Raw genomic sequence first — 25,955 nt, forward strand, 5'->3', positions numbered from 1 at the left:
CACACACATGTGCACGCCTGTGCATATCATGCATATCCACGTGAATGTGTGACACACTCAGAGATGGGACGCGGCCCCACAGGCCTCACTGTCAACAGCTGGGGGGTGGAGGGAGCAGATGGACTCAGGCAGAACCAGCCCCCGAGGTGCGAATCCTCCTGGGTAGGGATCCAGGAGTGCTTCCTGGAGGAGGCAGCCTTGGGAAGCAAGTGGAGCCCTCAGGCAGGGCTGAGCTGGGGACTCGGTGGGGTGTTGCTGGTTTGTTGTCACATGCTCCTTGTGGGTGTGGAGCAGGCGGGTCAGGGTGTCGAGGGTCAGCTGATGAAGGGAGCCTGAGGGTCATTTGGAGGAATAAACTGAATAACGCAGGTGGGGCCAGCACGCGGCTTGCCAACACCAGCTGAATGGCATTCGGTGTGCGTAGCACTGGGCATGGCTCAGCCCTCCGTGTCCTGCGGGGGTCGACTCCAGCACGACGCACCGCGGTCGGGACGGACACGGGAGTGCTCACCAGCCGGCCCCGGACCCAGGCCTTTCTATCACCGCAGTGGTTCAGACGCACCTCTCAGACTGACCAAGTGTGGCTTCTATTTGGGAGAAACGCACCGGCGTACGTCCCCGGGGTTAAAATGTTACATGAGAAACAAAGAAAACACTGGAAAACACGTGTGGACACTCACCGTTTCCCAGCAGGGAAACCTTGCGGCAAGTGGCCCAAGAGGCCCGGTGGCTCAGCCTGGAAGGCGCGTCCAGGGGAGCAACCCCTCTGACTCCGCCTGGGTGGTCTGAGCCACCCGCGCCCTGGGGCACGCCTGCTGGTTTCCGGTCATGGCCTCTGGCGGTGCCCAAAGTAGCCAGGGCCACACACAGCTCCCCCTCCGCCGTCACCACCTCCCGAGGCCCCAGCCCTGCTTGGTTTGGGGGAGACACGTGCACTGGTGACCTTGGGCCGGTGTGGCCTGTTTCACGCAGCGCTCTCTGGGAGCCCGCCTCCATTCCAGGTCCCCTCATGCGGGTGCTTTTGGAGCCCCAGGGGGAGCGACCTGAGCGTGCTCCACTCTCTGAGACGGCTTCGTCCTGGACCTTCTTGCGCCGCTCTGTCCCCACTGAGATCACCCCCGGCGGCGGCGCGGGGCTCCGCGCTGAGTGCCGGCCTGCTGCACCACCTGCCCCGGGACTGACAGCGGCCCCTCTCTCCCTCTGCCTTCAGGGGATGATCGCGGAGCTGAGGGTGCGCGGGGACCCCCACGTGAGCCCCCTGCACTGTCTGGAGGAGGACGATGAGGGCGGCGGCAGGGTGAGTACGGGGTTCCCTCCCCCACCCACCCACTCTTCCCCGAGGGCGGAGGGCCCAGGGCACGCGCTTGCTGGGAGCCCCGAAGCGGTGGCACTGGAAAGGTCTTCTCTGAAAAATGCTCCCTGGGTACCAAGAACCTGGGACCATGCTTTCATTCACTCATAACATCAAAAGAACCTTTCCTGCCTAGAACTTTCCGCTTAAAAACTCATACCGAGTCCAGAGCGTTAAAAACAATCCCTAGAAGAGCCAGTTGGGTGCTACGGTCGCTGGTAGTCGCCGTGGCCGGATGTGCACGTGTGTGTGCATAGGGCCGATGTTCCCGGGGAGAATCCAGAGCGGAAAATGCCCTGGTGACCCCACGGCCATGAACAGAGTGAGGCCATCAGCCGTGTGCGCAAGCACACATGAAAGGACGGGTCACATGTCCCGCGGCCGTGGGCCACTCTGTTCGGCGCCATGAGGCCGTCCACCCGCGGCCTCCGTGTTGACAGACCGTGCCTGGAGCCCCCTGTGCAGGGCCTCTGTCCTCTGGCTGTTTCCCAGCACGGTGTACCCAGGACAGGACGACAAGTCGAGAAAAGGACCGTGTTCACTCTTCTGCGTGGGTCTGACGGGCGTGCCCGCCGGCGGCCAGGCTAACCCTGCACGGGGATGCGTTTGGTCACGGCTCCCTCCTTCCCTGCACGCCCTCAGGTGTCTGGAGACTTCGGGAGCGGGCTGGAGGAGACCCGGGAGCCTCTCAGGGAGCAGTCGGTGAGTGCTGTGAAGCCGAGGCTGCCCTCCCGAGGTCCTGGAGGGGGCTGCCCGCCCGGGACCCTGCCCAGCAGTGGGGCTGTGTGAGCGCACGCATGGGAGACCAGCGTGGGCTCCCTGGGACCTGAGGACACATTCCCAGCTGGACACCGGAACCCTGGGACTCAGGTGGCCCCTCCAGGAGATGCGCCCTCTTATCTCTGTCGTGAGGGATTTAAAATAAGTTTTCTGATTCTAAAGGCTCCCTGGGTCTCTGGGGTGACCTTGTTCTGTTTACGCCTCTGCATTAGCTTGTAGGGGCCACAGAGTGCTAATGGTAGGTATTACGCTGAGGAAGGTTCCAGAGGCCGAGTCAGAGCTCACCTGGCTCCCACCACCCAAATAATGCGCAGGATGGAAACGGCGGCCTTTATCCGTTTGCACGAACGTGTTGCCTCTGCCCTTCCCCTCAGCCCACCTCCAGTTGCCCCGTCCCCCGGCTTGCACACTGAGGGGCCGGGACGGGCAGGGTGCCGAGCTCCACCCACAGGGGGCGCTGGGGACCTCCTGGCCTTGCACTGGCCAGAGCAGCCCTGGGAGGGTGCCCGGCGGGCCCCTAGGACACGGCGTCCGTGCGTAGTGCCCGTGATGGCCCCCGCCTGCGTCAGACGGCCTCTGGGTTCCTCGCAGATGGGGGCTGGATTTGGGCAGTCGCCCCTTCACCCACCGAGCTCCCATCTCCCCAGGGTTCCCTGGTGCCAACCAGAGCATCAGGATGCAGGGCCCCCACAGAAACGGGGGTCCAAGTTCTGCCACGGCCGCAGCGTGAAGTGCCAGGGCTTTGGGCTTTGTGGCCTCTCCTGGTGGGCTAGAGGAGCCAAGGACCAGAACGGGTCACGCATGTTCGCCTCCGCCCCATAGCCTGCCACGCTCGAGCTGGGAAGCCCCGCCCGCCCAGGCCCCGGTTTGGGAAACCTGGCCCGCTGGCCGGCGGTGGTGGCTTCCCTGAGCGCAGAGGACTGGGCCACAGCTGGCGCAGGGTAGGCAGGCCAGCCCAGGGCACGCGCGGCGTCCAGGTCTCCCCAGCTGCTCTCCATGGCCAGGCCTCCGCCTCCGCATTCTTGTGCTCAGAGGCTCTGGGGTGTCGGGTGGCCCGCCAGGGCTCGGGGGTCCCAGGGCATCTCCCCCGCATCAGTGGGGCCATGGCTGCAGGGGGAGGCCTGGTGTCCAGCACTCAGACTGGCCTCCCAGGAATGACGGTCACCAAGGGCCTTGACCTGCAGAGTCACCAGAGAGCTCATGCCAAATGTGGGTCTGGCGGTTGAAGGAAGCCTCCTGACTGCGTAGTTGAACATGGGCGTGCTGGTGCCCACATCCTTGAGGCTCCAGTGGGCCTGGGGGACCCGGAAGACGGGGTTGCAGAGCAAGGCTGGCCTGATCTCCTCAAGGGTGGGTGTCAGTCACCTGGCCTTGGCTGTGAAGTGCTGGGTCGTGGCCCCTGCCAAGGACAAGTTGCAGCCCCGTGCCGTCTGTGTGGTGAAATGCTGGAGGCTCCCGCCCCCCCCCCCCAGGTGTCTGTGAGGCCCCCCAGGCGGGTCCCTGACCTCGGGGAGGAGCTGTGGCCCTTGAGTGTCAGTGAGGGGCTGTCCTGGGGCCTGAGCGAGCGGGGCGGGTTCTCGTCCCTGGCACACAGGAAGACCTCCAGCTCGGGGCATTCGGGGGACCCTGTCCCCACGGGCTGTTTAGGAGAAGACAGCTGTGGGGTCCCTGGCGCGTCTCCCTAGGATGAAGCCCCTGGTGTTTCGTTCCCATCTTTCTGTAAGAATCTGTGAGGATCTTGTCTTACAAACCACATAACCTGGCAGGTCGGCCGCGCGTGCACGCACAGCACATCTGCGTTTGCCGAATAATGGAGCCGTCTCTCCCACTCTCACCTTGCCAGGGTCCGTCGCCCAAACCCAGCCTCCCCGAGGCTCCCCCGGTCACTTCTCCGCCCTTGGCTGCAGGCAGAGATGTGGAAGACTCCAGAACTGAAGAAATCGAGGAAGAAACCACGGTGTCTTCCTTGGGAGGTAAAACCGTTCGGTGGCGTGTGCACGGGCAGCGAGGGGCTCTGTCCGTCGGGGACATGTGCAAAGCGGGGGGAGCGGTCAGCGCCCGCCTGGCCCCCTGTGGCCCCAGCAGAGTCAGCTCGGAGCCGCTGCTGGGCCTGGCCTTGTCTCCACGGTTCATTTCGTGTGTTGCTGTTGCTGGTGGGGGTTTGTGGGGCCGTCCGAAGGTGCTGCAGGCTCTCGCTGGGACACAAGGGTTGGCTTTGAAGGGGCACAAATCGTTGGACAGATCGGCCTCTGCCCGGGACATCCACGAAGTAGGCCTGCCCCAGGTCGGCATTTGGGGTCGGGGACTTCCCCTGGTGGCCATGGGGGTCTGCTGGCCGGGGTGGGGGTGGGGCTGCAGGTGTGGACCTGCCAGAGGCCAGGCCGCCATGCCGCGGGTGTGCTGAGAATGTCCCCCGTCTGTCGCCGCCAAAGGATCACCACAAATGTGGCTCCTTGGGAGGCACCCGCGTCTTCCCTCGTGGTCCCCGGGCTGTGTCTTCTCCCAGAGGTCCCTGTAGAGGACCCGCTCCCTGCTCTTTGGCAGAACTCAGGTCCCTGCAGCTGTGGGTTGGAGGTTCCCCAGGGATCAGCCCTAGGTTCTAGGGGCAGCCCACGTGCCTCTGTTCCCAGTCACCCATACATCTTCCAAGCCAATCACGGCAGGTGGAGTCCTCCTCATGCTTTGAATCTCCCGAACCTCCCCTCCTGCCTACCTCTGCAATTCCGGGGCCTTGAGTGATTGTTGGGTCGTACCCCGATAATCCAGGTTAATCTCCCTACCTGTAAGTCAGCTACTCAGTAACCTCTAAGTTACACCTCCAGAGTGCTCTCACAGCAGTGCTGGATTCGTGTCTGATGGGGCAAGCAGGGGCCAGCAAGCTTAGGGAGACTTTTTTAGGGTTCTGCCTTCCACACTTATATCAAGATTGTAGAAAAGTATGTAGACATTTTTTTTTTTATTTTAGAGAAAAGCGTTTACTGCTTTCAAAAAATTACTGAATTAATACATGCTCAGTGCAGCTTAGAAACTTAAGAGACTTGGCAGGTGGTCCCCCAGGACCCTGCCGTTCACGTTCTTTGTGCCCTTCCTCTAAGGACCTGGTGCTGGTGGTGTTGGTTACAAACCTGCTCCCCGAGGCTGCAGCCAAGCCAGGCGAGGTTGGCAGAGAGTCCAGCCCCTCAAGGTCCCAAGTGAGGGACTCACCCCCACGCCGGGCCACAGGGTCCACCCCACCCCAGCCTCACTGTGCTCTCAGTCCAAGGCTACAGCCCTGATGGGCCTGGGGTCACTTCTTGTTTTTGTTTCTAGTACGATCAGCATACGTTTAAAAAAACATGCAATCTGATAAGTTTTGACCTGTGTGTCGCCCATGAAAGTATCACAAGGAAGGCGTGACCGCGTGCACCAGCCCTAGATGGATGTCTCGCGCTCTGCAGTCCCTCCGTGCTGCCCCCACCCCCGTCCCCAGCGACACCTGATCTTTCTGTTGCTGCAGACGCAGGCGTTTTCTAGAATGTTACCTATGTGGACTCACACTCCAGTGCCTGTTTGTCTGGATCCATTGGCTCAGCACCGTTGTGCTGAGCTCCGTCATGTTGTGATTTGCACTGATGGTTCGCGTGGCCTCCTCATGTGGACGGACCCAGAGGTGTCTGTCCACTCAGCTGCTGGTGGACACTTGCGTCGCTTCCACTTTGGGGCTGTTACCGTGGGAGATGCTGTGGGCTTCCAGGGCAAGCCCCTGGGGGGACACCTGCTCCCATCTGCCCCAGTCAGCACCTCGGGGTGAACGGTTGGGCCGCGGCATGGGTGCATTTCACGATCGAAGAAATTGCCAACTCTTTTGCAAGGTAGCTGCTCCAGACGCCATTGCCTGCTGCTCCTCGGCGGCGCTGGACGTGGCCATTCTGCCTCGAACTGTCCCAGCAGGTGCGTGGGGCGGCTCGTGCCGTTGTCACCAGCCTGTCCCCGGTGACTGGCACTGTTGAGCACCTTTCCACGTGCTTATGTGCCATTCACGCGTTGTCTTCAGTGAAGAATCTGTTCCGATCTTAACAGGCTGCGTGTGTTCCCGACCCCAAGGGTTGGGAGTTCTTCATGCTTGGGATGGCACGCCTTCGTCAGGCATGTGTTCTGCAAATATTTTCTCAGTCTGTGGTTTCTCTTTTCGTTTTGTTAATAGTGTCGATAGAAGAGCAGAATGGGTTAGTTTTTTAATTTTGATGAAACTCCAATTCGTTCATTTATGGATCTCACCTCTCTTGTCATGGCCGAAGAGTCACAAAGGTTTTCTGACGTGTTCTGGTAGCGTTACGGTTCCAGGTTTTGCATTTTGCTCTATGATCCACTTTGAGTCCAGTTTGGTATTTGGCAAAGTACGGTTCTCCCCTCCCCTGCCTCCCCTCCCCTTCATTGGAAAGACCTTCCATTCTCCTGCTGAGCTGAGTCTGTGCCTTTGTTAAGCGTGCGTTGGTTTCTGGACTCCGGTGCTGTTCCGTGAGTCCATCTGACTATCCAGACAACACCACCACACCATCCTGATTCCTGTAGCTTTGTAAATAAGTCTTGGAATGACGTTGTGTGAGTCCTCCAAATTTGCTCTTTCTTTGGGAAGCTGCTTTGGTTTTCTATGTCCTTTGCATTTTCTTATGCATTTTAGACTCGGTTTGTCAGTTTCTGTGAGGACGGCCCGCTGGAGCTGAGGCTGGGATGTCTCCGGCGCCCTAGCCTGCCCTGGGGGAGGCACGGGCAGCCTAGCAGCACCGAGTCTTCCAAACACAGTTTCTCTCCTTTGCTTTCTTTCAGCAAGGTTTTGCTGTTTAAATGTTCGCCAATGCAGAGATTTTTATTTTGCCCTAAATCATGTTAGTATTTGGAATACGGGCCTGAGAAGTTTGCACCCCGTGCCGTCCGCTGTGGGGAAGGGGCCGGGCTGCCCTCCTGCACCGACTTGAGACTCGCGGTGGGTCCCCGGTGGGCGGTGTCTGACTGCGAGTCAGCTGGGCTCAGGGGCATCCAGGAGGCACTGGTGGGGTGGTTAAGGGCTGTGGTCAAAGCAGTAGCCAGCACCCCACACCGTGGAACGTGGACACGGCTCCGATTTATTCTGAAGGTGGGACAGGGTCCTGCACAGCTGTGCTGGTGGGGGAGGTGGGTACAGCCCTGGACAGCGTGAGCGCCTGTCCCTGGTTACCTAAAGGGCTTCAGATCCCATGCGGTCTCCATGTGCCGCCCGAGACACTGCCCAGTGAGGGGAGAGAGATTTCTCCCAACCTCCCTCAGCAAACGGGCCTCACTGCCACGTGAGCCCCGGGTCTGCGAACTGGCTTGGCCGTGCCAACCCCAGTGGATGAAGGATTGGGGGAGCAGCCTTAGTGCCCCCCCCAAATTCCTTGTCGGTCACAAAGGGGAAGGTGCCCATCCTGGCCCCCGTTCTTGGATGACCAGGACGAGCCGGGAGCCAGTCTCTCAGGCGCCTGTGCACTGTGGTTCCGTGTCTGCGTTGTCTTGTCGCCCCGGAGCCCTGTGGGCATGTCTGCGGCTCCGGGCCCTGCAGAGGCAGGCCAGCAGCTGATTTGGCTGCACTCGGCCCACGGGCAGGACACTTCTTGGGGTCCTGGAACCTCCACCCTCAACCATCCCCAGGAAGAAGCTACAGAGGACGGCGTTGGGCCGATGGAGACACTTGAACCTGAGCTGTGTGTTCAGTCACCGTATATAACAGCACAAAACATCCTGAGTGTGGCCATCTGGCGTCAGAAAGTGTCCTCGCTCTTGGGGGACGTGTGGTATTCTGGAGGGAGGGCTGTGATGAATGCAGCAAACTTCAGGGGTTTGGTGAGAGAAGGAACGACGTGTGTGCGCGTGTGCGCTTGTCCAAACGCGTGTCCGTGTGCACGTGTGCCTGTGCGTGCGTACATGTGTGCGCGCGTGTGCGTGTCGGGGGACATGGCTGGGCTCCAGGCTGGCTGGGTCCTGGGACTGCAGGCAGCTTGGGGTCGGGGCAGCAAGCCCAGGGTGCAGCCTGGGCCATGCTCCGGGGTATGACGGCCGCCTCTACCTCCCCCAGCTCGGATCCTCCCCGGCTTGGAAGCGGTCACCACAGGGAGCGTTTGGAGCCCTGGGGGAGGCCTGGAAGAGGTGAGGCCCCCTCCCCTGACCCCAGGGCCGTCAGTGCTTCTAGTCCACTCACAGGTGACCTGGGTACAGCTCCTGGGGCTGCACCCCTCCCTCTGGGCTCCTCCTGGGCCCACACCCGGGGGCCCCGCAGCCCCGCGCAGCTCTAGGAGCCCGTGGCTGGCCCTGTTGGCGCCAGGACCCGCTGTGTGTCCTGTGCATGTCCCCTGGGACTCGGGAGGTGCAGCCGTAGGCCCCCAGCCTGTGCCCTCGCCTCTTCGTTCCCAGGGTCCTGCAGTGCAGAGTCCCCATGCATGGCCTGTACCCGGGCCGCAGGGCCCCCCTGGCCCCCTGGGGCCTCCGGGGAAGGATGGTGCCCCCGGAAGGGACGGTGAGCCGGTGAGTCCACCTTCCCGGGGCCAGGCTGGGGTGAGGGGCTTGGGCAGGAGGGGGCAGGTGCACTGATGTGGTAGAGCAGCAGGCCCCAGGATGGAGGCCTCGGGACGGCCCTGACCGTGAGGCTGCATCCTCCTGGCTCCGGGAGGCGGATGGCGGTCGGCGGTCAGGGAGGCCGCCGGCAGGGCCAGCCCGTGCGCGCTGGGAGGGAGGATCTCCATCTCCACCCCCCGCTCCTCCACGGGGCTTGGAGAGCGGGGCTCCGGGCTGTGTTCAGATCGGCGTGGGGAAGATGGGTATAGCTCTCTGTCGCTAACGGTTCTCTCGCACGTTCCAGGGGGATCCCGGTGAAGATGGGAGACCGGTAAGTGGGCTTTTCCTCCAGAGCCAGGTTGATCTGTCACGTTTGTGTGAGACCCTCAGGCTTTTTACCTTGTGACGCTCCGTCAACGCAACTCAGCACAGAGATTTCAAAATGAAGCCATTTTGGAAAATGCAGCTTAACTTTTACTGAGAAAATACAAGTCGCACTGTTGATAGAAAAATACAAAGTTATGTGGATGCTTCTCCGGCGGCTTCTCCCGGGGCTCGGCTGTCTGTCCGGGCCACACGTCTCCAGCAGTGTGGGTGGCGGCGGCACAGAGGCGCGCCCTCCCTGACTGGGCTGCTGGTCTTTGTCCTCCAGGGCGACCCTGGGCCGCAGGGCTTCCCTGGAACCCCAGGAGACGCGGGCCCCAAGGGCGAGAAGGTGAGCCCCTGAGCTGTCTGGGCCGCGGGCTGTGCGCGTCACCTTCTCCAGCCCTGGCTGCCTCGGGGGCCATGCACCCTGATGTGACTGTGTCTCATGTCCCCAGGGGGACCCTGGGGTTGGGCCAAGAGGACCCCCGGGACCCCAAGGGCCTCCAGGGCCGCCAGGACCCTCCTTCAGACGTGACAAGCTGGTGAGTCGGGGCTGCGGCCTCTTCCAGCACGGGGCCCGCCCGATGCCCCAGGACAAGGGACCCCCTTCCCGACTTGGCTCCCAGCGCCTCCTTCTTCAGACTCACCCGACTGGCCAAGAGGGTTTCCGGGCCCGCGAGTTGGCTCCTGCCTTCCGGGCTGCAGGGCGTGGGGGGTCTGTGGGGCCCGCTGGGCTCTGGTTCCTTTCCTTCGGCGGGACATGGGCCTTTTCCGTTTGCGGCTTCTTGCTGGAAAACTCCCAGCTGTGGGTGGTGTGGGCGATGCTCCCGAGGAGCATCAGGCGGGGGGCGGGGGCCGGGTGGGTGGGCCTGAGCTCCCAGTGACACATCTGTGGGCTCTTTCCCTCAGACCTTCATTGACATGGAGGGGTCTGGGTTCGGCGGTGACCTGGAGAGCCTCCGAGTGAGTGTCCCTGGGTCCTGCTGGCTCCATGTGCTTGTGGTGGGGCGGCACTGGTGCCCAAGTGGATCCCGTGGCGGGGGGAGGCGACCCTCAGCAGGCGCTGCCATAATCACCCTGTGTTTCTCCGTGTCCAGGGCCCCAGAGGCTTCCCTGGCCCCCCAGGACCCCCGGGCGTCCCAGGCCTGCCTGGAGAACCAGGCCGCTTTGGGATGAACAGCTCAGACGTCCCAGGACCCGCAGGCCTTCCTGGTGTGCCCGGGCGGGACGGGGCCCCTGGGCTTCCTGGCACCCCGGTAAGGCCGACCTCCTGCCCCCCCTGCCCTTTTCCCCATCCGGGCTCGGCCTGGGCTGGGGGGTGAACACCAAGCCCCTCCCCGTACTCCCCGAATCCTCATGGGAGGGGGCTCAGAACCCCACGGCTCCCTGCTCCCAGCTACTGCAGTTGGGCCACGTGAACCAGGTGCGCGTAACGTGGTGTTTGCTCGGCAGCAAGCTCCGGACGTATAATTCAGCGTCCTCCCGTGGGTGGCACGCCGCTCTGTGTGGTTGACCAGCCCCTCACCCTCCCCTCTTTGATTAACTCAAACAAAAGTAGAGGAAAGGAAAGAAATGTAAAAACTGAGCAGAGCTGTCTGCACCCTGTAAACGTGGGCAAGGTCTCTGGTGAGCCACGACTCCGGCCCGTCCGGGGACCATTCCGGCGGCCTGGATTCTCAGCAAGTGCATATGCCCAGATAATCCTCCGCTAACCCATACATCATTCTCAGTGACTGAATTGCATCTGGTCCACACTCTGCTTTTCTCTCCCCCAGGGTCCACCAGGTCCTCCAGGAAAAGAAGGAGGACCAGGGAAGATGGGCCAGAAAGGCAGCCCCGTAAGTCTGGGGGACCACCTGCAGTGCCATGTGCAGGCGGGGGGCGCGGCCAGGTGACCTCCGCACACGGGAAAAGCCACCAAGGCGGCCACACGGAGGCAGGTGGCCTTACTGCAGGGTGCGGCCACCGTCCACCATCCGCCAAAGCCACCAGGGTCTGACCAGGGGGGCCAGTGGCGTCTGGAGTTGGCTGAGAACTACACAAAAATTCAGGACTCCGCGCCCAGTGTTTCTTCACGGTGACAAGCGCACTCGGGGATTTTGTGTAATACTGACACTTGATTTGGAAGTTTCCTGGGGTCTGTGCTTTCTAGGATGGGGGTGTGGGCCGTCCCGTGCGATCCTTCCGGGCTGCGTGGGGCTGAACAGGGGCACGCAGTCCGGGAACCCACTGTGCCCAGGGTGGGCTCTCCCGCTGGGGGGGCTTTGGCAGCCAGTCGGTCCCACCCCCCGAGCCTCGGTCCCGCCTGCAATGGAGTGGGGACGACAACAGCCCACAGGTGTGCTGGGCCGTGAAGAGACCCCCAGAGCTCTAGACGCGCGTACCCCGGGAGCGGCACGCAGGCATCCAACTCCCGCGGCAGGACGAGATCAGCACCAGGGACAAACAGTGGCCTCGTGGGTTGGGATAAAATGAGTGAAACTGTTTGCTTTTCCCTCGCTGGCTGCACGTCGTCTGCTTTGAGTGATTGTTGTCTCTTTCGTGCAGGGTGAAGTGGGCGCCCCAGGACCTAAGGTAAGGACAAGACAACCTGGCTGTCAACTGAGTGGGAAACTGGAAAAAATAAATATAAAAGAGCAGCCCAGCTGGAGATTCCAGAGTAAAACGCTTACACAGAAGCTTTACAAAGATCGAACATTATTAGCTGAGCTTTTTTGATGTGACCAAAAGGCACTAAGATTAAAACCAAGAAAGTAAAATTTAAGATTCCCCTAAAATTAGCCCTCAGGTCAAGGGGGTGGTAATATGTCAAAACTGCTGAATATTTGTTAAACGAGACCAAACGTGGGTGAGCACCAGCCGAAGGGGCAGCTCACGGAGGGCCCGGGGCCCCAGCTCTCGGGGGGCTGCCTCTGAGGCCTGTGGGAAGCGGAGAGGGGACCCCAGCCCACTGCAGGGGCCTTCCGGAGGGCGTGCCGCGTGCGTGACAGGGCAGGTCACTCTGCTGCCCTGGCTGTGGGCCAGTGGAGCCCGCGTCCCTCACAGCCAAGAGAAAACCGTGGTCCCTGCATTGGCAGATGAGGGGAGATGGTGTCGGGTGGGGCTGGGCCAGGCGGCGGTGCATCCAGCCTCGGGACCAACCCTGCGCCAAGCCCAGCCCTCTGCAGGGGGGCCCTCCCGGTCTCAGATCCCCGTGCCCCTCGCCTGCTCACTCGCTGGCCGGCACCTGGCCTTGGGACCCTCAGGCCCTCCTGCTCTCCACCCCCCCAGCTGCGCTCTGGGCCCCCATCTGCCTCCCCCATCGCTGCACAGGGCGCCCTCCCCTCGCTCGCCTGCCACAGCGCGTCCCCCACCCTCCTCTGCCAGGAGCAGAGTGCTCTGTGCACACCTGGCACCAGACCTGGAGGGAACATCTCAGGCGCGTGCTCTGGGGGTCTCCCTCCGTTGTTTCATTTCTATTTTTATTTTTTTTGACTCGGCAAAGTAGTTTATTTCTTGCTCAGCCAGCGTCCTGGGCAGATATTCAGGTCAGCGACCCCCTTTCCTTGCCATTATTCGGGACCCTCGGCTCCTTCCGTCTTGCACTCTCCCGCCCGTGGGTCGCAGAGTGGCGCGCGTTGCTTCGGCTCACGTGACGTGGGAGAAACCGTGGCAGTACGGCCACGCCCAGGTTGGCGGGGGAAGCGGAGAACAGCGGCTTCTGGTAGGGAGCCGGGGTCTCTGTCCTATACACCCACCTCTCACGGTTCCGTTTGTAAAGTGGATATAGTCATCTCCCAAAGTCAGAGGAAGAACAGGTGCTGCTGGGTTTGCTATGCGGAACCCCATTTCTCGTCAGCTTTTCAGATTTGTTGAAAAGCCTACGAGGAAAGTGGGCGCACAGGGGATGCGGTTGCTTCTTGGGGCTTAGCCACAAGTGGGGACGTCCTCTTTCCCCACCTGTGCAGGGAAGCAAGGGTGACCCTGGGCCTGTTGGCGCTCCTGGGGAGAATGGCTTGGCAGGAGCCCCCGGACCAGCCGGACCACCAGGGCCCCCAGGACCCCCTGGGCCACCAGGACCAGAACTCGCCGCAGGGTTTGTGAGTACAAGTTGCTGCTGTCCCCCAGGCAAGCAGGTCCCCCCGGGCACCCCACACCAACTGGCAGTCTCCCCGGCGCCGGGGTGGAGCCGGCGTCCCAGCCCCGTCCCAGCCCCCGGCCGAGCCCCCGTCCGAGCCACAGGCTCACTGAGGGCAGGGTATTTATGGCCCTGCCTGACTCCTGACCGCGTCAGTGCCTGGACGGTGCCACACGGCGGAACCGTGGCTGGTGGGAAGGAGCAGCCGTGCGTTTTCTCAAGCGGTCCTTGCTCAGGGCCCCTGTCCGGTGCGTGCTAGGGGAAGGCTGCTCCCTGGGACAAAAGCAGAAACCGAACACTGTCCGACAGCCAGGCCCCCAGCAGGTGCTCAGCCCACAAGTAAATTACCTACACTCAGGAGGGCTGCCCGGGCCCAGCAGCGTCCCTGCTTCTTATCCTCGGGCCAAGGACGCCTGCTTGCGGGTGACCTCGGCCCCCGGAGCCCGCCCTGTTCAGCCAGGGCCGAGTCAGTGGCCGGCTCGAGGAGGGGTCTCTTCCCGTAAGTGACACCGGCCCAGGTGCCCCTCCTGTGCTCTCTGCAGGATGACATGGAAGGCTCTGGGGGACCCTTCTGGTCGACGGCTCAAGGAGCCAGCGGGTCGCAGGTACTACCCTCGCGGGGCTCACTCCGCTCTCGGGGAGGGGGGCGTGTGGGGCAGGGGCCGTCCCTGGGACCAGTCCCCCAGGGGGGACCAGCAAGGCCGCTGACTCCTGGGCACTGTCCACCCTCAGGGCCTTCAGGACAGGAGTGGACTCTGCAAGCAGGGAGTGCACAGGGGGCAATGAGCCCTAAAAGATGGGTCTTTCTGGAAGGTAGCAGTCCTCCAGTCTCTGCAGGGCCCCAGTTTGGGGACATAATAAACTTCTGACCTGAGTAGAATTTTTTCAATGAAAATGGGCACATTCCTGAGAAATCCCACCTCGTTCTGCTGTTAACATCTGTGCCGGTCGGGGTTGGGTTGGGTGGAGCCAGCGACACCCTGCAGTGCCCAGGACTTAGGACAAGTGGGGGGCACGTCGGGGGTGGGCAGTGCCTCTGTCACGGGCGCTGGACGTCCGGGACGCCCTTCCGCCAGCGCCCACTGTGGGTGGAGACGCTCCGCCCGGCGGGGGTGAGCCCCCCGCAACGTTAATGAGAATCTTCTCTTGGGCGGAAACAAAGCCTCTGATAAGCTATTTGCCGTTTAATTCAGTGTCTTTCCTTTTACGTATTAAAACTCCTAGTCTTTGGCGGTTGCAGTTAGCTGCCGGGCCATCCAGTGGGGTGTGATCCCAGCGGCGACAGGTCACTGTTGTGTGGCCTGAGGGCAGAGGGACCCGGTGGGAGGCAGCAGCGAGGTCCCGGGGGCACAGGTCCCATCCCTCTTTAGGGTCCTAGACCCAAGTACACAGGACGGGTCGGCAGGGCTGTTTTATGACCGTGGAGGAGATGGGGACCCTCGGAGGCCCAGCAAAGTTGCAGCGGCCAGTGCCCAGAGCAGGACCGAGTGGCCGTCCATCTGCTCGAATGCACTGACACTTCCGTCACATCAAGTGGCCACCCACCTCCACGGAGGGCATCGGGCACAACTGCCCCGGCGGCCGGCCTGTGTGCTGCCTTAGGGGTCCAGCTGGTGCCGGGGACACACCACCGCTCCCGCAATCGCGCGGGGCTGCTGACGCATGTGGGGGGAAGACCCTCCTGCAGGGCTCAGGCTCTGTTCCCTCTCTGCCCCGCAGGGACCGCCCGGCCCGCCCGGAATCAAGGTCAGTGAGCGCCCCCCTCCCTCCCTGCTAGAGGAGTAGCCTGAGTCCATCGCGGGCGATGTGTGAACTACGGAAAACCCTAATGGGAATCGACGATCACGCACCACCCATCCTGAGCTTCCGTGTTCGGGGGGGGGGGCGTTCGTCCATCCGCAACTTCCGTGTTGGGGGGGCATCCTTCTAAAGCTGCGTGGTTCCCACCTTTGTGCATCTGAAGGGTGCTTGCCCACCTGGGAAGATGGAGGAACCTGCCCCCACCCCACCTCCCAGGCTCTGGGGCAGTGGGGCGGCGCCTGGGGCACTCCTCCCACCTCCCTGCTTTGCTCTCTGCTCCCCGACCCTCCCCCTGGAGGACACTAGCCCCCACCCCTCCCCATGGGTGGCCGGGGGGGGAGGGGGCCCCAGGAGGGCCCCCCCCTCGGGCCCGCCATGTCCCCACAGACACATGGGTTCAAGGGCATACAGGCTCCACTGGAGGATGTTTTAGAAAGTTCCTTTGGTGAATGTTGTCTTAGAAGGTTTTGCTTTGATCTGTAAAACTCTGGGATGTCTCAGAAGGTTGCGCTTTAGAAAGACACACTGGCTTTACTTTCTTAAGAATGGAGTCATCTGGTGGAGCTGCTCCTTGGGGCAAACGAAAGGTGCAGCTTCCAGAACAGTCTAGGCTCCACTGTGCCTGCATAGCTCCCCACGGCCCCCAGGACCCTCCGCTCTGGGCTGAGCAGGGAGGGGGCCCTGAGAGGCCATGCACATCATTAGCCCTCCCTGCCTTCCTCCTGGAGGAGGAGGAGGGTGGACGCCGCCGTGGGGGTGGGCTGCCCATGCTCCGCACTCATGGGGACCCTTCTCCCACTCTAGGGGGATCCTGGAATAACCGGACCACCGGGCGCCAAGGTAAGAAAGAGCCTCTTCTCGGGTTCACGAAATTGGGGATCTTTCCCAGCTCCATTCGGGAGCAAAGAGGGACCCCATCGGCCCCCTCGCCCCGTCCCACTGGAGCCACAGAGACCAGGGATGAGGTTTGCATGGAGTGACCTCCAAGGCCAGACCCAGGGTCATTCTCCCTTTGGTTCTTGCTTGTGCTGTCTGGTCTCAGCCTTCATTCCTTAGAGTCCAAGATTGTCCCAAGGGCACCCTCCCCCAAGGCAACTCCCAGGACACCCCCATCCAGGACATCTGCCCCCCAACACCTCCCTGGGCACTCCCAGGACACCCCCAGGACACCCCAGGACGCCTACCCCCAACACCCCCAGGACATCCCCTCACCCCAGACCCCTTCCTCCCGGCTCCAAGGTGTGAACCTTGGGAACCACAGGAACCTGTCCAACCACGGTCCCCTCCCCTTCTCTGCCCCTCGGGGCTCCTAGCAAGGAGGCTGGAGGCCGACTAGACTGAGTCACCCTCAGGGGTGAGCTGGTGACCCACAGAAGCCCCAGCCTCCTCAGCCCCCCGGACACCAGGGTTTGCTGAGCGGTGGGCTGACACTCGTCTCTCCCTGTGTTGGGTACAGGGAGAAGTCGGGGCCGAAGGACCTCCCGGGTTCCCCGGCCTCCCTGGCAGAGAGGGCTCGGCCGGAGCCCAGGTGAGTGGCTCCCCAGGACTGTAGTGGGGGGAACCACCCTGCAGGAGCTGCTCTGATGAAGCCGGAGCCTCAGTGTGGTCTCCGGGGTTCCTGACCAGTTCTCTGTACCCTGAGGGGCTCAGACCCCGGCTCCATAGGCCATGGGCTGGGGGTGCAGCCTGCCTGGCTCGCCACCACCTCCCCCCCCCCAGGAAGGAAGCGCTCTTTACATCTTCACTTGGAGCCCGGGCTGGTGGCCGGGGGTCTCTGGGGAGGGGGGTCAGTTTCTGTTTAAGGTGACCCGTTTCCTTTCCATCTCTTCAGGGACCCAAAGGAGAAAAAGGGACCCAGGGAGAGAAAGTAAGTTGGGGCTCAGGGTCCCCAAGCGGGGCAGGTGCATGGCCAGGCGTCGGGGGCGCCCTTGCCCCTGCCACCTGTGTGGCCTCGGAGGCTTGGGGCAAAGACCCTCAAGTCTTGGGTGCTGGCTTGGAACCTGCCCTGCTGGGATGGAGGGGGGCGGTCTCAGGGCTGCCATCCTCAGCCGCGGGCGCCTTCTCACACCCTGTAGGCTCCAGGAACCCCTTCCAAGGCCTGGGTGGGTTGGGGGTCCTTCCCAGAGCTGCCCTGACAATCCAGAGGCCCCCGCAAGCAATCTGAGTGCCGGAAACTGGCTTTCTCTTCCAGGGCGACCCAGGGAGGGATGGAGTGGGGCAGCCTGGCCTCCCCGGACCCCCCGGACCCCCGGGGCCTGTCGTCTACATGTCGGAGCAGGATGTAAGGACACTGCATGGCCGGGCAGGCACTCTGCCCGCCGTACCCCAGCACTGGCTACAGTGGGTGCAGGCCTGGCCCTGACCCCACGGGAAGCTGGGAGGCCCCTGGGGCCGCTGGCTCTCTCCACCCAGGGTGACCCCCAAAGTTCTATTCAGAACCAGTGACTGTGTCTCATTCTGGTGAGACTTTTACGTTATTTAGAAGACAAGAAAAATACGGGCTGGGTGTCCAGAGAGAAAGAGAAGTTCTGTAGCAGAAAATCGAGATGGAAAAAGGCCCCTCCCGCCAGGCCTCACAGAGCTGCCCTGCCGGGGTCCCCCTGCTCCTGCCGATGCCGGCGGCTCCGCTCCAGCCCCCAGGCCCAGCAGGGAGGGGGGGGGCTGGCCCTGGGCCCCAGGGTCTCTGGAAGGTTCTCCATTGCAGGGCAGGCTCCCGGCAGCTGGCTTCCCCCCTCATCTGAGGGACCTTGAGGCCAGAGCCTGGAGGACTATCGAGGCCGTTTTTCTTGCACAGTTAGTTTCTGTGTGGATTTGTTGATCCTGTAAGAGGAGTTCGATTTTCGTTCTAAACACGCTGTCTCTTCCTTCCTTCCGCGGTCCCGTGTCTCTCCGGCGTGCCGACAGAAAGTGCTGGGAGGCGTGCCGGGACCTGAGGTACGTGCGAGCTGTCCCCGCTGAGAACTGCAGCCCGTGTCCACACGCCCGCCCTGCACTGACCCGCCCCTCTCTCCTGCAGGGCAGGCCGGGGTTCGCGGGCTTTCCTGTAAGTGGCTGCTCAGCCCGTCCTGCGCCAGCCGGGAGCCCCTGGCAAGCCCAGCGCCAGAGGGGGCCCGCAAAGCCGAAGAACCTCCCGGGTCCTGAGCAAAGCCCCCCTGGGACCAGGGCGGAGGCTTGGGGTGGGGGTCGCGGGGTGAAGGGTCGTGAGCCCTCCTCCACCTGACGTGGGTTAGGACCAGGAGGCAGCCGTGGTGGGACAGGGCCCCTCGTGTGACCCTCATTCCTGCCTCTGTCTCCCCACAGGGACCGGCCGGGCCAAAGGGAGATCTGGGCTCCAAAGGCCAGAGGGGCCTCCCGGGACCCAAGGTGAGCGGCTTGGGCATCATCTGCCCAGGGACTGCCCCCTCCGTGACCCTTGGGGTATGGACACGTGGCCAGGAGATGTGACCGATTCTGACCTCCCCGTGGCCCATGGAGGCCCCGTGGAGACGCCCCCATCTCAGAGCCCAGGGAGGGGAGGCCCCTGCTCACCACACTCTGGGGTGTGGGGGTCAAGGACCCCCCCTTCCCCAGAGCTGGCCTCACGCCTGCCCCCCATGCTGTTCCAGGGCGAGAAGGGCGAGCCGGGCCCGCTCTTCAGCCCCGATGGCAGCATGCTGGCCCCCGCCCAGAAAGGGGCCAAGGTGAGTCAGTCAAGTGCCTGGGATTGGCTCGCCTTCGTCCAGGCTGGGGAGGGGCCCGAGAGGGGCCAGTTCCTGCCCAAGTGTGAGAGCCACGCCTGAGCAGCCTTCCAGAAACTTCTGTAGCCTGGGTCCCTGGCCTTTTCTTGTCTGTCCCTCGGTCACAGCCACACTGGAAAGAACCTCGAGCTCCTGCAGAGCCCCGCATGCCCAGCCCGGCCACCACCCGCCGGCCCCTGGTTCTCCCCTGCAGACGGGCTGGGGGCTCTCGGGGCGGGGGGGTGTCCAGCCCAGGCCTTGCTTGCAGGAGCGGCCCCGCCCAGAGGACAAGGCTGCCCCTCAGGCTTGAGGGCTGCCACTCCTCCCTCAGGAGGCTCAGGAGTGGGTTGAGGGGACTGTGCCCCAGGTCCCCACCCCGACACAGGCTCTGGGAGGGTCTGGGGAAGACCTGGATCTGGATTCAGTGGCCGTGGGGCGCAGTCCTGCTGGGGCCCCCAAGGCTCCCTGGGTTGTTTGGGGGTGGGCCGTGGGACCTCGGATCTCCAGGTCCAGAGAACTCTGCCAGCCCTGAGGTCGGGGGGGGTGGGTCCCCATGGGGGGCCTCATCCATGCACCCCTGGGACAAAGACCCCAATCCAGAGTGTGCTCCCTGCACCGTGTCCTCCCCTCCCTGGTGTCAGAGTCCCAAGGGCGCTGCCGGGGTGGGGGGGCGGCCTGCAGCCATTTGACCGTGTGTCTGGTTTTCTGTTCAGGGAGAGACTGGCTTCCGAGGACCCCCGGTGAGTAGGCCCACATCTCCCCTGCACAGCGAACACGCGTGTGCAGTCTCAAAGAACACGCAAGGTCGCTGCGGGTGCTGTCACAGCTGGGCCGCTGAGTGGGTGCGGGTGGCCCGAGTACATCCCCGCTGCACCTTTCAAACGTGGGGGCAGGTCGCGGGCGGGAGGCCCCTCTGGGGCCGGCCTCTGCTCACCTGAAAGGTGCCTCCTCCTTTCTGCAGGGCCCCTACGGACGGCCGGGGCACAAGGGAGAGATTGGCTTCCCTGGGCGCCCGGTAAGGACCCGGCATCTCGTACTGCGCGGGGCAGCATGGGGGAGGGGAGTGGCCCCCGTCCCTCCGGTTGCCCTGCCCCCGGGGACCGTCCCTGTGTGAGGACAGCTGTCTCCAGGACGAAGCCCAGCTCATGGGCGGCTGGGCCTCAGGGGCTGGTACCCAGGAGACGCTGGGTGGGGACCGAGAGCGGGCGAGGCCGGGTGTGAGCCACGGCAGCAGCCCCCGCCCCTGTGCTCTGCCCCAGGGTCGCCCGGGGATGAACGGATTGAAGGGGGAGAAAGGGGAGCCAGGACACAGCAGCATCGGCTTTGGCATGAGGGTGAGTGTCCCCCAAGGGGCGGACGGCAAGGCTGGACACCCAGGGTCACGGGGGGGGTCCCTGCATTGTGACCACGCTGACACAAGGACCCCACACCTGCGCACACAGCAGCCCAAGCCGCTGCCGGGACCGAGACCCCACGTGGCCCTCTCGGAAGGGCACGGCGGCTTCCAGACGTGCCCTCCCTGCCCACGGTGGCGTCCCTTCCCTCAGCACCTCGGCCAGCTTGCGGGCAGGGGTTTACTTCGCTAGCTCGGGCATTTGTCCTCGCGTCTCTGAGAGGGTGCCGTGCGGACGCAGGACCTGCTGGCGACCCCGTGGCCGGGCACCGCGCCAGCCACCTGGCGCACTCGGTGATGTTTCTGGAGGCCCAGCCGCCAGGCGGACGCCCCTCCTGGAGCCGCGAGCAGGGGGCTCAGGCGGGCCACAGGGGCACCTGAGGCCAGTGGCTCAGGCAATCGCCACCTTTCTGGTTTTGCCGTCACCGTGGCCTCCTTCCTCCCATGGCCTAAACGTGGCTGCCGCCTCGTGAAGAACCAAGAAGTAGAGGCCACGTCCCGTGGAGTTCTGAAGTAGTGAGAGATCGCTAGGTCAGGGTCATGGAGAAGGAGGATGGGCTCTTGGATTCTTTGTGCCCTGGTGGCTATGACATCCTGCTGGCGCCCGCACAGCTCACGGCGTCTCCCGGGACAGGGCTCCGCCTCCGGCGGCTCCTTTTGGCGCCTGAGCGGCCGGCTCCGTGCTGCGTCCCGTCCCCTGGCCTCAGTGGGGCAGCGGCGCGGGGGCGACCGCAGGGCAGGCAGGGATGGCCCACCACCTCTCCCTGGTCTCCCCCCTGACGCACGTGGTCCAGGACGCAGGTCACTTGCAGAAGAAGCCCTTCTCACGCTGGCCAGGTCGGCGCTCGGCTCCCTTTCTGTGAACAAGTAAAGGGAAGTCCACGCACAAGCTTAGCCTGCTGGTGTCAGCCTCCCGGGGCTGTCCCCTTAACTTGGAAACACACAGGCTTCACCCCAGCGTCCAGGGCCATGTCACCTGTCACCCTGTCCATGTCTCCCAAGGGACATCCTGGAAGGGGCAGCTCTGTGCTCAGGGACGCCACAACCCCAGAGTAAACGGGATGCTTCTGGATTCTATGCTTTCCATGAGTTCAGTTTTCTGATTCTACTGAGACTTTTAGAAATAATCCTGCCCATATCTGCTGCCCTGGTCACGTCCATGGCCTGACTTGAACGTGACTGACAGAGCTGGCTGTCCTCCCCATGCAGGGTCCACCCGGTCCCCCAGGGCCTCCGGGGCCCCCAGGCCCTCCCGGGACTCCCATCTATGACAGCAACGTAAGTCCTCCCCCTTTGCCAAGTTCCCTCCCCACGCTCCTCACAGGCCCTACCCAGCACCCTGGCCCCGGGGGGGGGGGGGGGGGGGGGGGGGGGGGGGGGGGGGAGGCGGGGCTCGACCCCCAAGGAGGGGCTGATCCCCAGGGAGGGGCTGACCTCTAGGGGCGGCTGACCCCCAGGGAGGGGCTGACCCCCAGGGAGGGGCTGACCCCCAGAGAGGGGCTGACCCCCAGGGAGGGGCTGACCCCCAGGGAGGGGCTGACCTCTAGGGAGGGGCTGACCCCCAGGGAGGGGCTGACCCCCAGGGAGGGGCTGACCTCCAGGGAGGGGCTGACCCCCAGGGAGGGGCTGACCCCCAGGGAGGGGCTGACCCCTAGGGGCGGCTGACCCCCAGGGAGGGGCTGACCTCCAGGGAGGGGCTGACCCCCAGAGAGGGGCTGACCCCCAGGGAGGGGCTGACCCCCAGAGAGGGGCTGACCCCCAGGGAGGGGCTGACCTCTAGGGGCGGCTGACCCCCAGGGAGGGGCTGACCTCCAGGGAGGGGCTAACCCCCAGGGAGGGGCTGACCTCCAGGGAGGGGCCAGCCCAATTTCTGGCAGGGGGTTGGCTTGTTGGGACCCACGCCCGCCTGCCTGGTAGGCCCACCTGGCAGGTATTCTGTTAGAGAGCAGGCTCCTCCCTGGGGCAGTGAGGGCTGGATCTGGGAGCCTGAGGCTTTAGCCCTGGGGTCCTGGAGGGACACACACCCCTGTCTTACGACGTTCAGCCACATGAAGTGACCCAGAAGGGGCAGATCCCATCATGAGCAGGGCTCCGGACCCCAAAGCCCAGTTTCCTCTCCCTTCCCCTCTCTGCACCCCTGGGGGGGCTATCCGTGTGGCCTCACGGTGGGGCTGGGCCTCTGGGCTCCGGGGGGCCTGCATCGGTGCTGGCTCCACTCGCAGAGCATCCCCCTCACTGGCCAGCTTCTTTGCAGGCCTTTATGGAGTCTGGCCGCCCTGGACCCCCAGGATTACCAGGTGAGGGTGCCCGGGGCCTCGGGGAGGGATGCCGGAGCTCCCCTGAACCCTCCGCTCCCGGCATCAGGAGCTCTTGGCGCCCCGTGCGCACTAATCCAGACTGATCACACCCCCTTGCCGGGCCTCGTGGGTCCGCCCAGTCGGCCTTCCAGGCAGCAGTGGACACTGTGCAGCCTTCGCCGGCCGCCCACGATTTAGATCTGGCTCCCCGGCCCCGCCCCCCACTCTGGCAGCTCGTGAACCCAAGGGAGTGACGCGGTCCCTGGGGCAGGCTTCCGAGCGCTTCTGCTTGGCGCCCTGAGGGTTTCCAAATCTGTGTGATGCCCCTCCCCCATACGGGTGCAGCACACGCGGCGGTCAGCAGGGTCCGGGTGCACCAGGCACTCTGTTCACACGCCATGACGGGCGCTGGCATCTCTGTCCTTCCAGGGCTCCAGGGGCCTTCTGGACCCAAGGGTGACAAAGGAGATGTGGGCCCTCCAGGACCACCAGGTGAGGGCGCTCTGGGCGGCCCTGGGCTGGGGAAGGGGTTCCTCAACATTGTTGCTTCTGTGGTGACCTGGCTGCGCTCCTGGAGGAAAGAAGCCCCTCCCAGGCTCGTGGGGCCTGGACGGGCCCGGACAGGACCTGTGGCACTGGGTCTGGGCTTGAGACACCTGGGTGGCCCTGCAAGCCTCAGGCCCAGGGCTTCAAGGACAGGGGTCCTGGGCAGCAGGGCTGAGGGGTAAGGGCTGGGCCCAGTGTGCTGCGGGTCTCGGGGCGACCCCTCCCTTCCCACAGGCTGTGCGGGAGCCCTCATCAGCCAGCTTGCCCTGGGGTGGGGGGGTGCGGTGGTGAACTCCTAGCCCTCAGAAGTGGCCTTAGATGGTGAGAATCCTCTGCCAAATTCTTCCACTGCTGAATGAAATACAAGAAAACAACAGTCTGAATGTCGGGGAGCTAGCAGGTCAGAAGACCGGAGAGCTGGGGCCCCAGCCCCAGGCAGTGCCAACTGAAGGGTGGCCGACCAGGACCTCCATGGAAGGGGCTACAGCCCAGAGCGAGGGCAGGTCAGAGATGAAACCCCGGGTCTCCTCTAAGGGCTACTCAAGCTCTTGGAGGGCCTAGGACTTAATGAGGCTGAGCAGGTGAACAAAATGGCCAGAACAGACCAGAACACAAGACGGAGCGCACATGGCGGGCGAGCCAGGCCCACAGGAGGCCCAGCTAAGGTGGAGACAAGTGACAAAGTGCTCCAGTAGGGCGGGGATGAGGGCATCCGCAGGGAGCTGGGAGCCCTGGAAAGAATCAGTTCCGTTCTGGAACGGAGAGCTGGACCCGAAGAGTCTGCACGAGTCTAGGTAGATGAGACGGGGAAGAGAGTGAGGGGAGGTCTGCACGGAGCAGGCAGGCCAGGGCTGGGGTCGGGGGCACCGGCAGGAGAGCATCTGAAGGAGTCACAGCCAAGGGTTTTCCAAGACTGCGGAGAGGCTCAAGGAGCCCTTCGCGCAACCGATCAAGACCAGGCTCCTCTACCGGAGAGAGAGACGCCAGAAAAGAGGCTTCGGGATGGGGAAAGACAGGGGTTGCTAATCTGAGTCTGCGTCCATGGAGATGTGCTTTGGGATGTCGGAGGGCCAGCCCTGACGGGATGGTGGGGGCCCTTCGGGAGAAGGAGGTGGTGCTGCTGGTACGCATCCTGAGGCCACTCCAAAGTGGGCAGCCCTCCTTTGCATCTGGCTTCACGTCAGGATGCACCGTGCAGCGCAGAGATAAGCGAAGAACAGACCAGGAACACGCAACTGAAGCTAACACGCAGGAAGAAGGCCACGGGGACACATGCACCCCGGAAAAGGCAGAACGGAGAGAGATGGAACACAGAGCCGACGGCACATGTAGAAAGTGGGCAGGAGAAGAGCTGGTTTGACGTGAAATCTGTCATTCAGTGCATCAAACATGAGTACGCTGCATACTCCAGTCACAAGATAAACAGATGAAAACAAAACCGTATGCTGCTTACAAAAGACAGTCAGCAAACGTGAGGATACACACGCTGAACGTGGAAGGAGGGAGGAAGGCACTCTACTGGGAAGGGAGCTGGGGAAAGCAAACCAGGCCTGTGTGTGTGTGTGCACCTGTGTGTGTGCACCTGTGCGTGTGTGTGCACCTGTATGTGTGTGCACCTGTGCATGTGTGCGCCTGTGTGTGTGCATCTGTGCGAGTGTGCACCTCCTGTGTGCACCTGTGTGTGCACGTGTGTGCACCTGTGTGGGTACACCTGTGCGTGTGTGCGCCTGCGTGTGCCTGTGTGTGCACCTGAGTGTGTGCACCTGCGCGTGTCTGTGTGCCTGTGTGCACCTGTGTGTGTGCACCTGCGTGTGCACCTGTGTCTGTGTGGGTACACCTGTGCGTGTGTGCGCGTGCCTGTGTGTGCACCTGCGTGCGCCTGTATGTGTGTGCGCCTGTGTGTGCACCTGCGTGTGCGCCTGTGTGCACCTGCGTGTTCCTGTTTGTGCGCCTGTGTGTGTGCACCTGCGTGTGTGCCTGTGTGCACCTGTGTCTGTGCGCGCACCTGTAAGTGTGCACCTGTGTGTACCTGCGTGTGCATGTGTGTGCACCTGTGTGTGCACCTGCGTATGCCTTTGTATGAGTGTGCACCTGTGTGGGCACCTGCGTGTGCCTTTGTATGAGTGTGCGCCTGTGTGTGCACCTGTGTGTACGCCTATGTGCACCTGTGTGTGCACCTGTGTATGAGTGTGCACCTGTGTGCGCACATGTGTGTGCACCTGTGAGTGTGCACCTGTGTGGGTACACCTGTACGTGTGTGCGCCTGTGTGTGCACCTGCGTGTGCCTGTGTGTGCGCCTGTGTGTGCACCCGCGTGTTCCTGTGTGTGCGTGTGTGCACCTGTGCGTGTGTGTGCACCTGTGTGTGCACCTGTTCGTGTGTGTACCTGTGTGTCTGTGCACCTGTGTGTGCACCTGTGTGCACGTGTGTGCGCCTGTGTGTGCCTGTGTGTGTGTGTGCACCCGCGTGTGCCTGTGTGTGTGCATGTGTGCATCTGTGAATGCACTTGTGTGCATGTGTGTACAAATGCACTGTGTGTGTGCGCGTGTGAGAGAGGTCACACAAGTCTATATCAAGGCAGGAAACATTGCCAGAAATTCTAAAAAACTGTTTATAACGATAAAGGGGTAAACCCACCAGGAAAATGCAGCAGTTCCAGATTTCCCTGCACCTACAACGCGGCGTCACGAGGTAAAGAGCCGTAATGGGCAGGACTGACGGAAAGGAGCAGTCATCGTGGGGGTGTGGCCGGCTCTCAGCAAAGTGATGGGACCAGCGCGCGAAGGAACGGCTCCGGCGGGAGGTGGAGGAGCTGATGGCGGGTGACCGCTGGGTGACCACCTGGAGCTCTGGCGCCGCTCGGCCCCACACGGGCCCACGTGCGGCAGAAAGCGAGCAGGACGTCAGCATCAGAGCCGTACCTGGAAAGTGAACACAGAGCAGCCCCGGGTATGGAGAAGCCACGCGGGAGCAGAAGACAGAACACTTGCGAGGGAAGGTAGTGAGGGGCGCCCCGGCCCCCGTGGCCCCGGGGCAGCAGGACC

The 25,955-nt window shown here is 63.1% G+C and overlaps 1 protein-coding gene across 1 annotated transcript in view; it reads left to right on the forward strand.

The window, feature by feature from the left end:
* Positions 1-25,955, forward strand: part of COL18A1 (collagen type XVIII alpha 1 chain) — a 49,686-nt gene that overhangs the window by 17,879 nt on the left and 5,852 nt on the right. Inside the window, 29 exon segments of the mRNA XM_027582965.2 lie at positions 1,211-1,297; positions 1,994-2,053; positions 3,975-4,104; positions 8,202-8,272; positions 8,537-8,647; positions 8,982-9,008; positions 9,330-9,392; positions 9,499-9,585; positions 9,953-10,006; positions 10,141-10,299; positions 10,819-10,881; positions 11,591-11,617; positions 12,991-13,122; positions 13,703-13,765; positions 14,880-14,906; positions 15,765-15,800; positions 16,417-16,488; positions 16,792-16,827; positions 17,152-17,241; positions 17,865-17,894; positions 17,977-18,003; positions 18,261-18,323; positions 18,566-18,640; positions 19,390-19,416; positions 19,638-19,691; positions 19,936-20,010; positions 21,279-21,347; positions 22,324-22,366; positions 22,796-22,858. Of these exon segments, the coding sequence (XP_027438766.2) occupies positions 1,211-1,297; positions 1,994-2,053; positions 3,975-4,104; positions 8,202-8,272; positions 8,537-8,647; positions 8,982-9,008; positions 9,330-9,392; positions 9,499-9,585; positions 9,953-10,006; positions 10,141-10,299; positions 10,819-10,881; positions 11,591-11,617; positions 12,991-13,122; positions 13,703-13,765; positions 14,880-14,906; positions 15,765-15,800; positions 16,417-16,488; positions 16,792-16,827; positions 17,152-17,241; positions 17,865-17,894; positions 17,977-18,003; positions 18,261-18,323; positions 18,566-18,640; positions 19,390-19,416; positions 19,638-19,691; positions 19,936-20,010; positions 21,279-21,347; positions 22,324-22,366; positions 22,796-22,858 (1,921 nt within the window).

Source organism: Zalophus californianus, chromosome 1 (assembly GCF_009762305.2).
Source record: "Zalophus californianus isolate mZalCal1 chromosome 1, mZalCal1.pri.v2, whole genome shotgun sequence".
In the NCBI taxonomy this organism is placed as follows: domain Eukaryota; kingdom Metazoa; phylum Chordata; class Mammalia; order Carnivora; family Otariidae; genus Zalophus; species Zalophus californianus.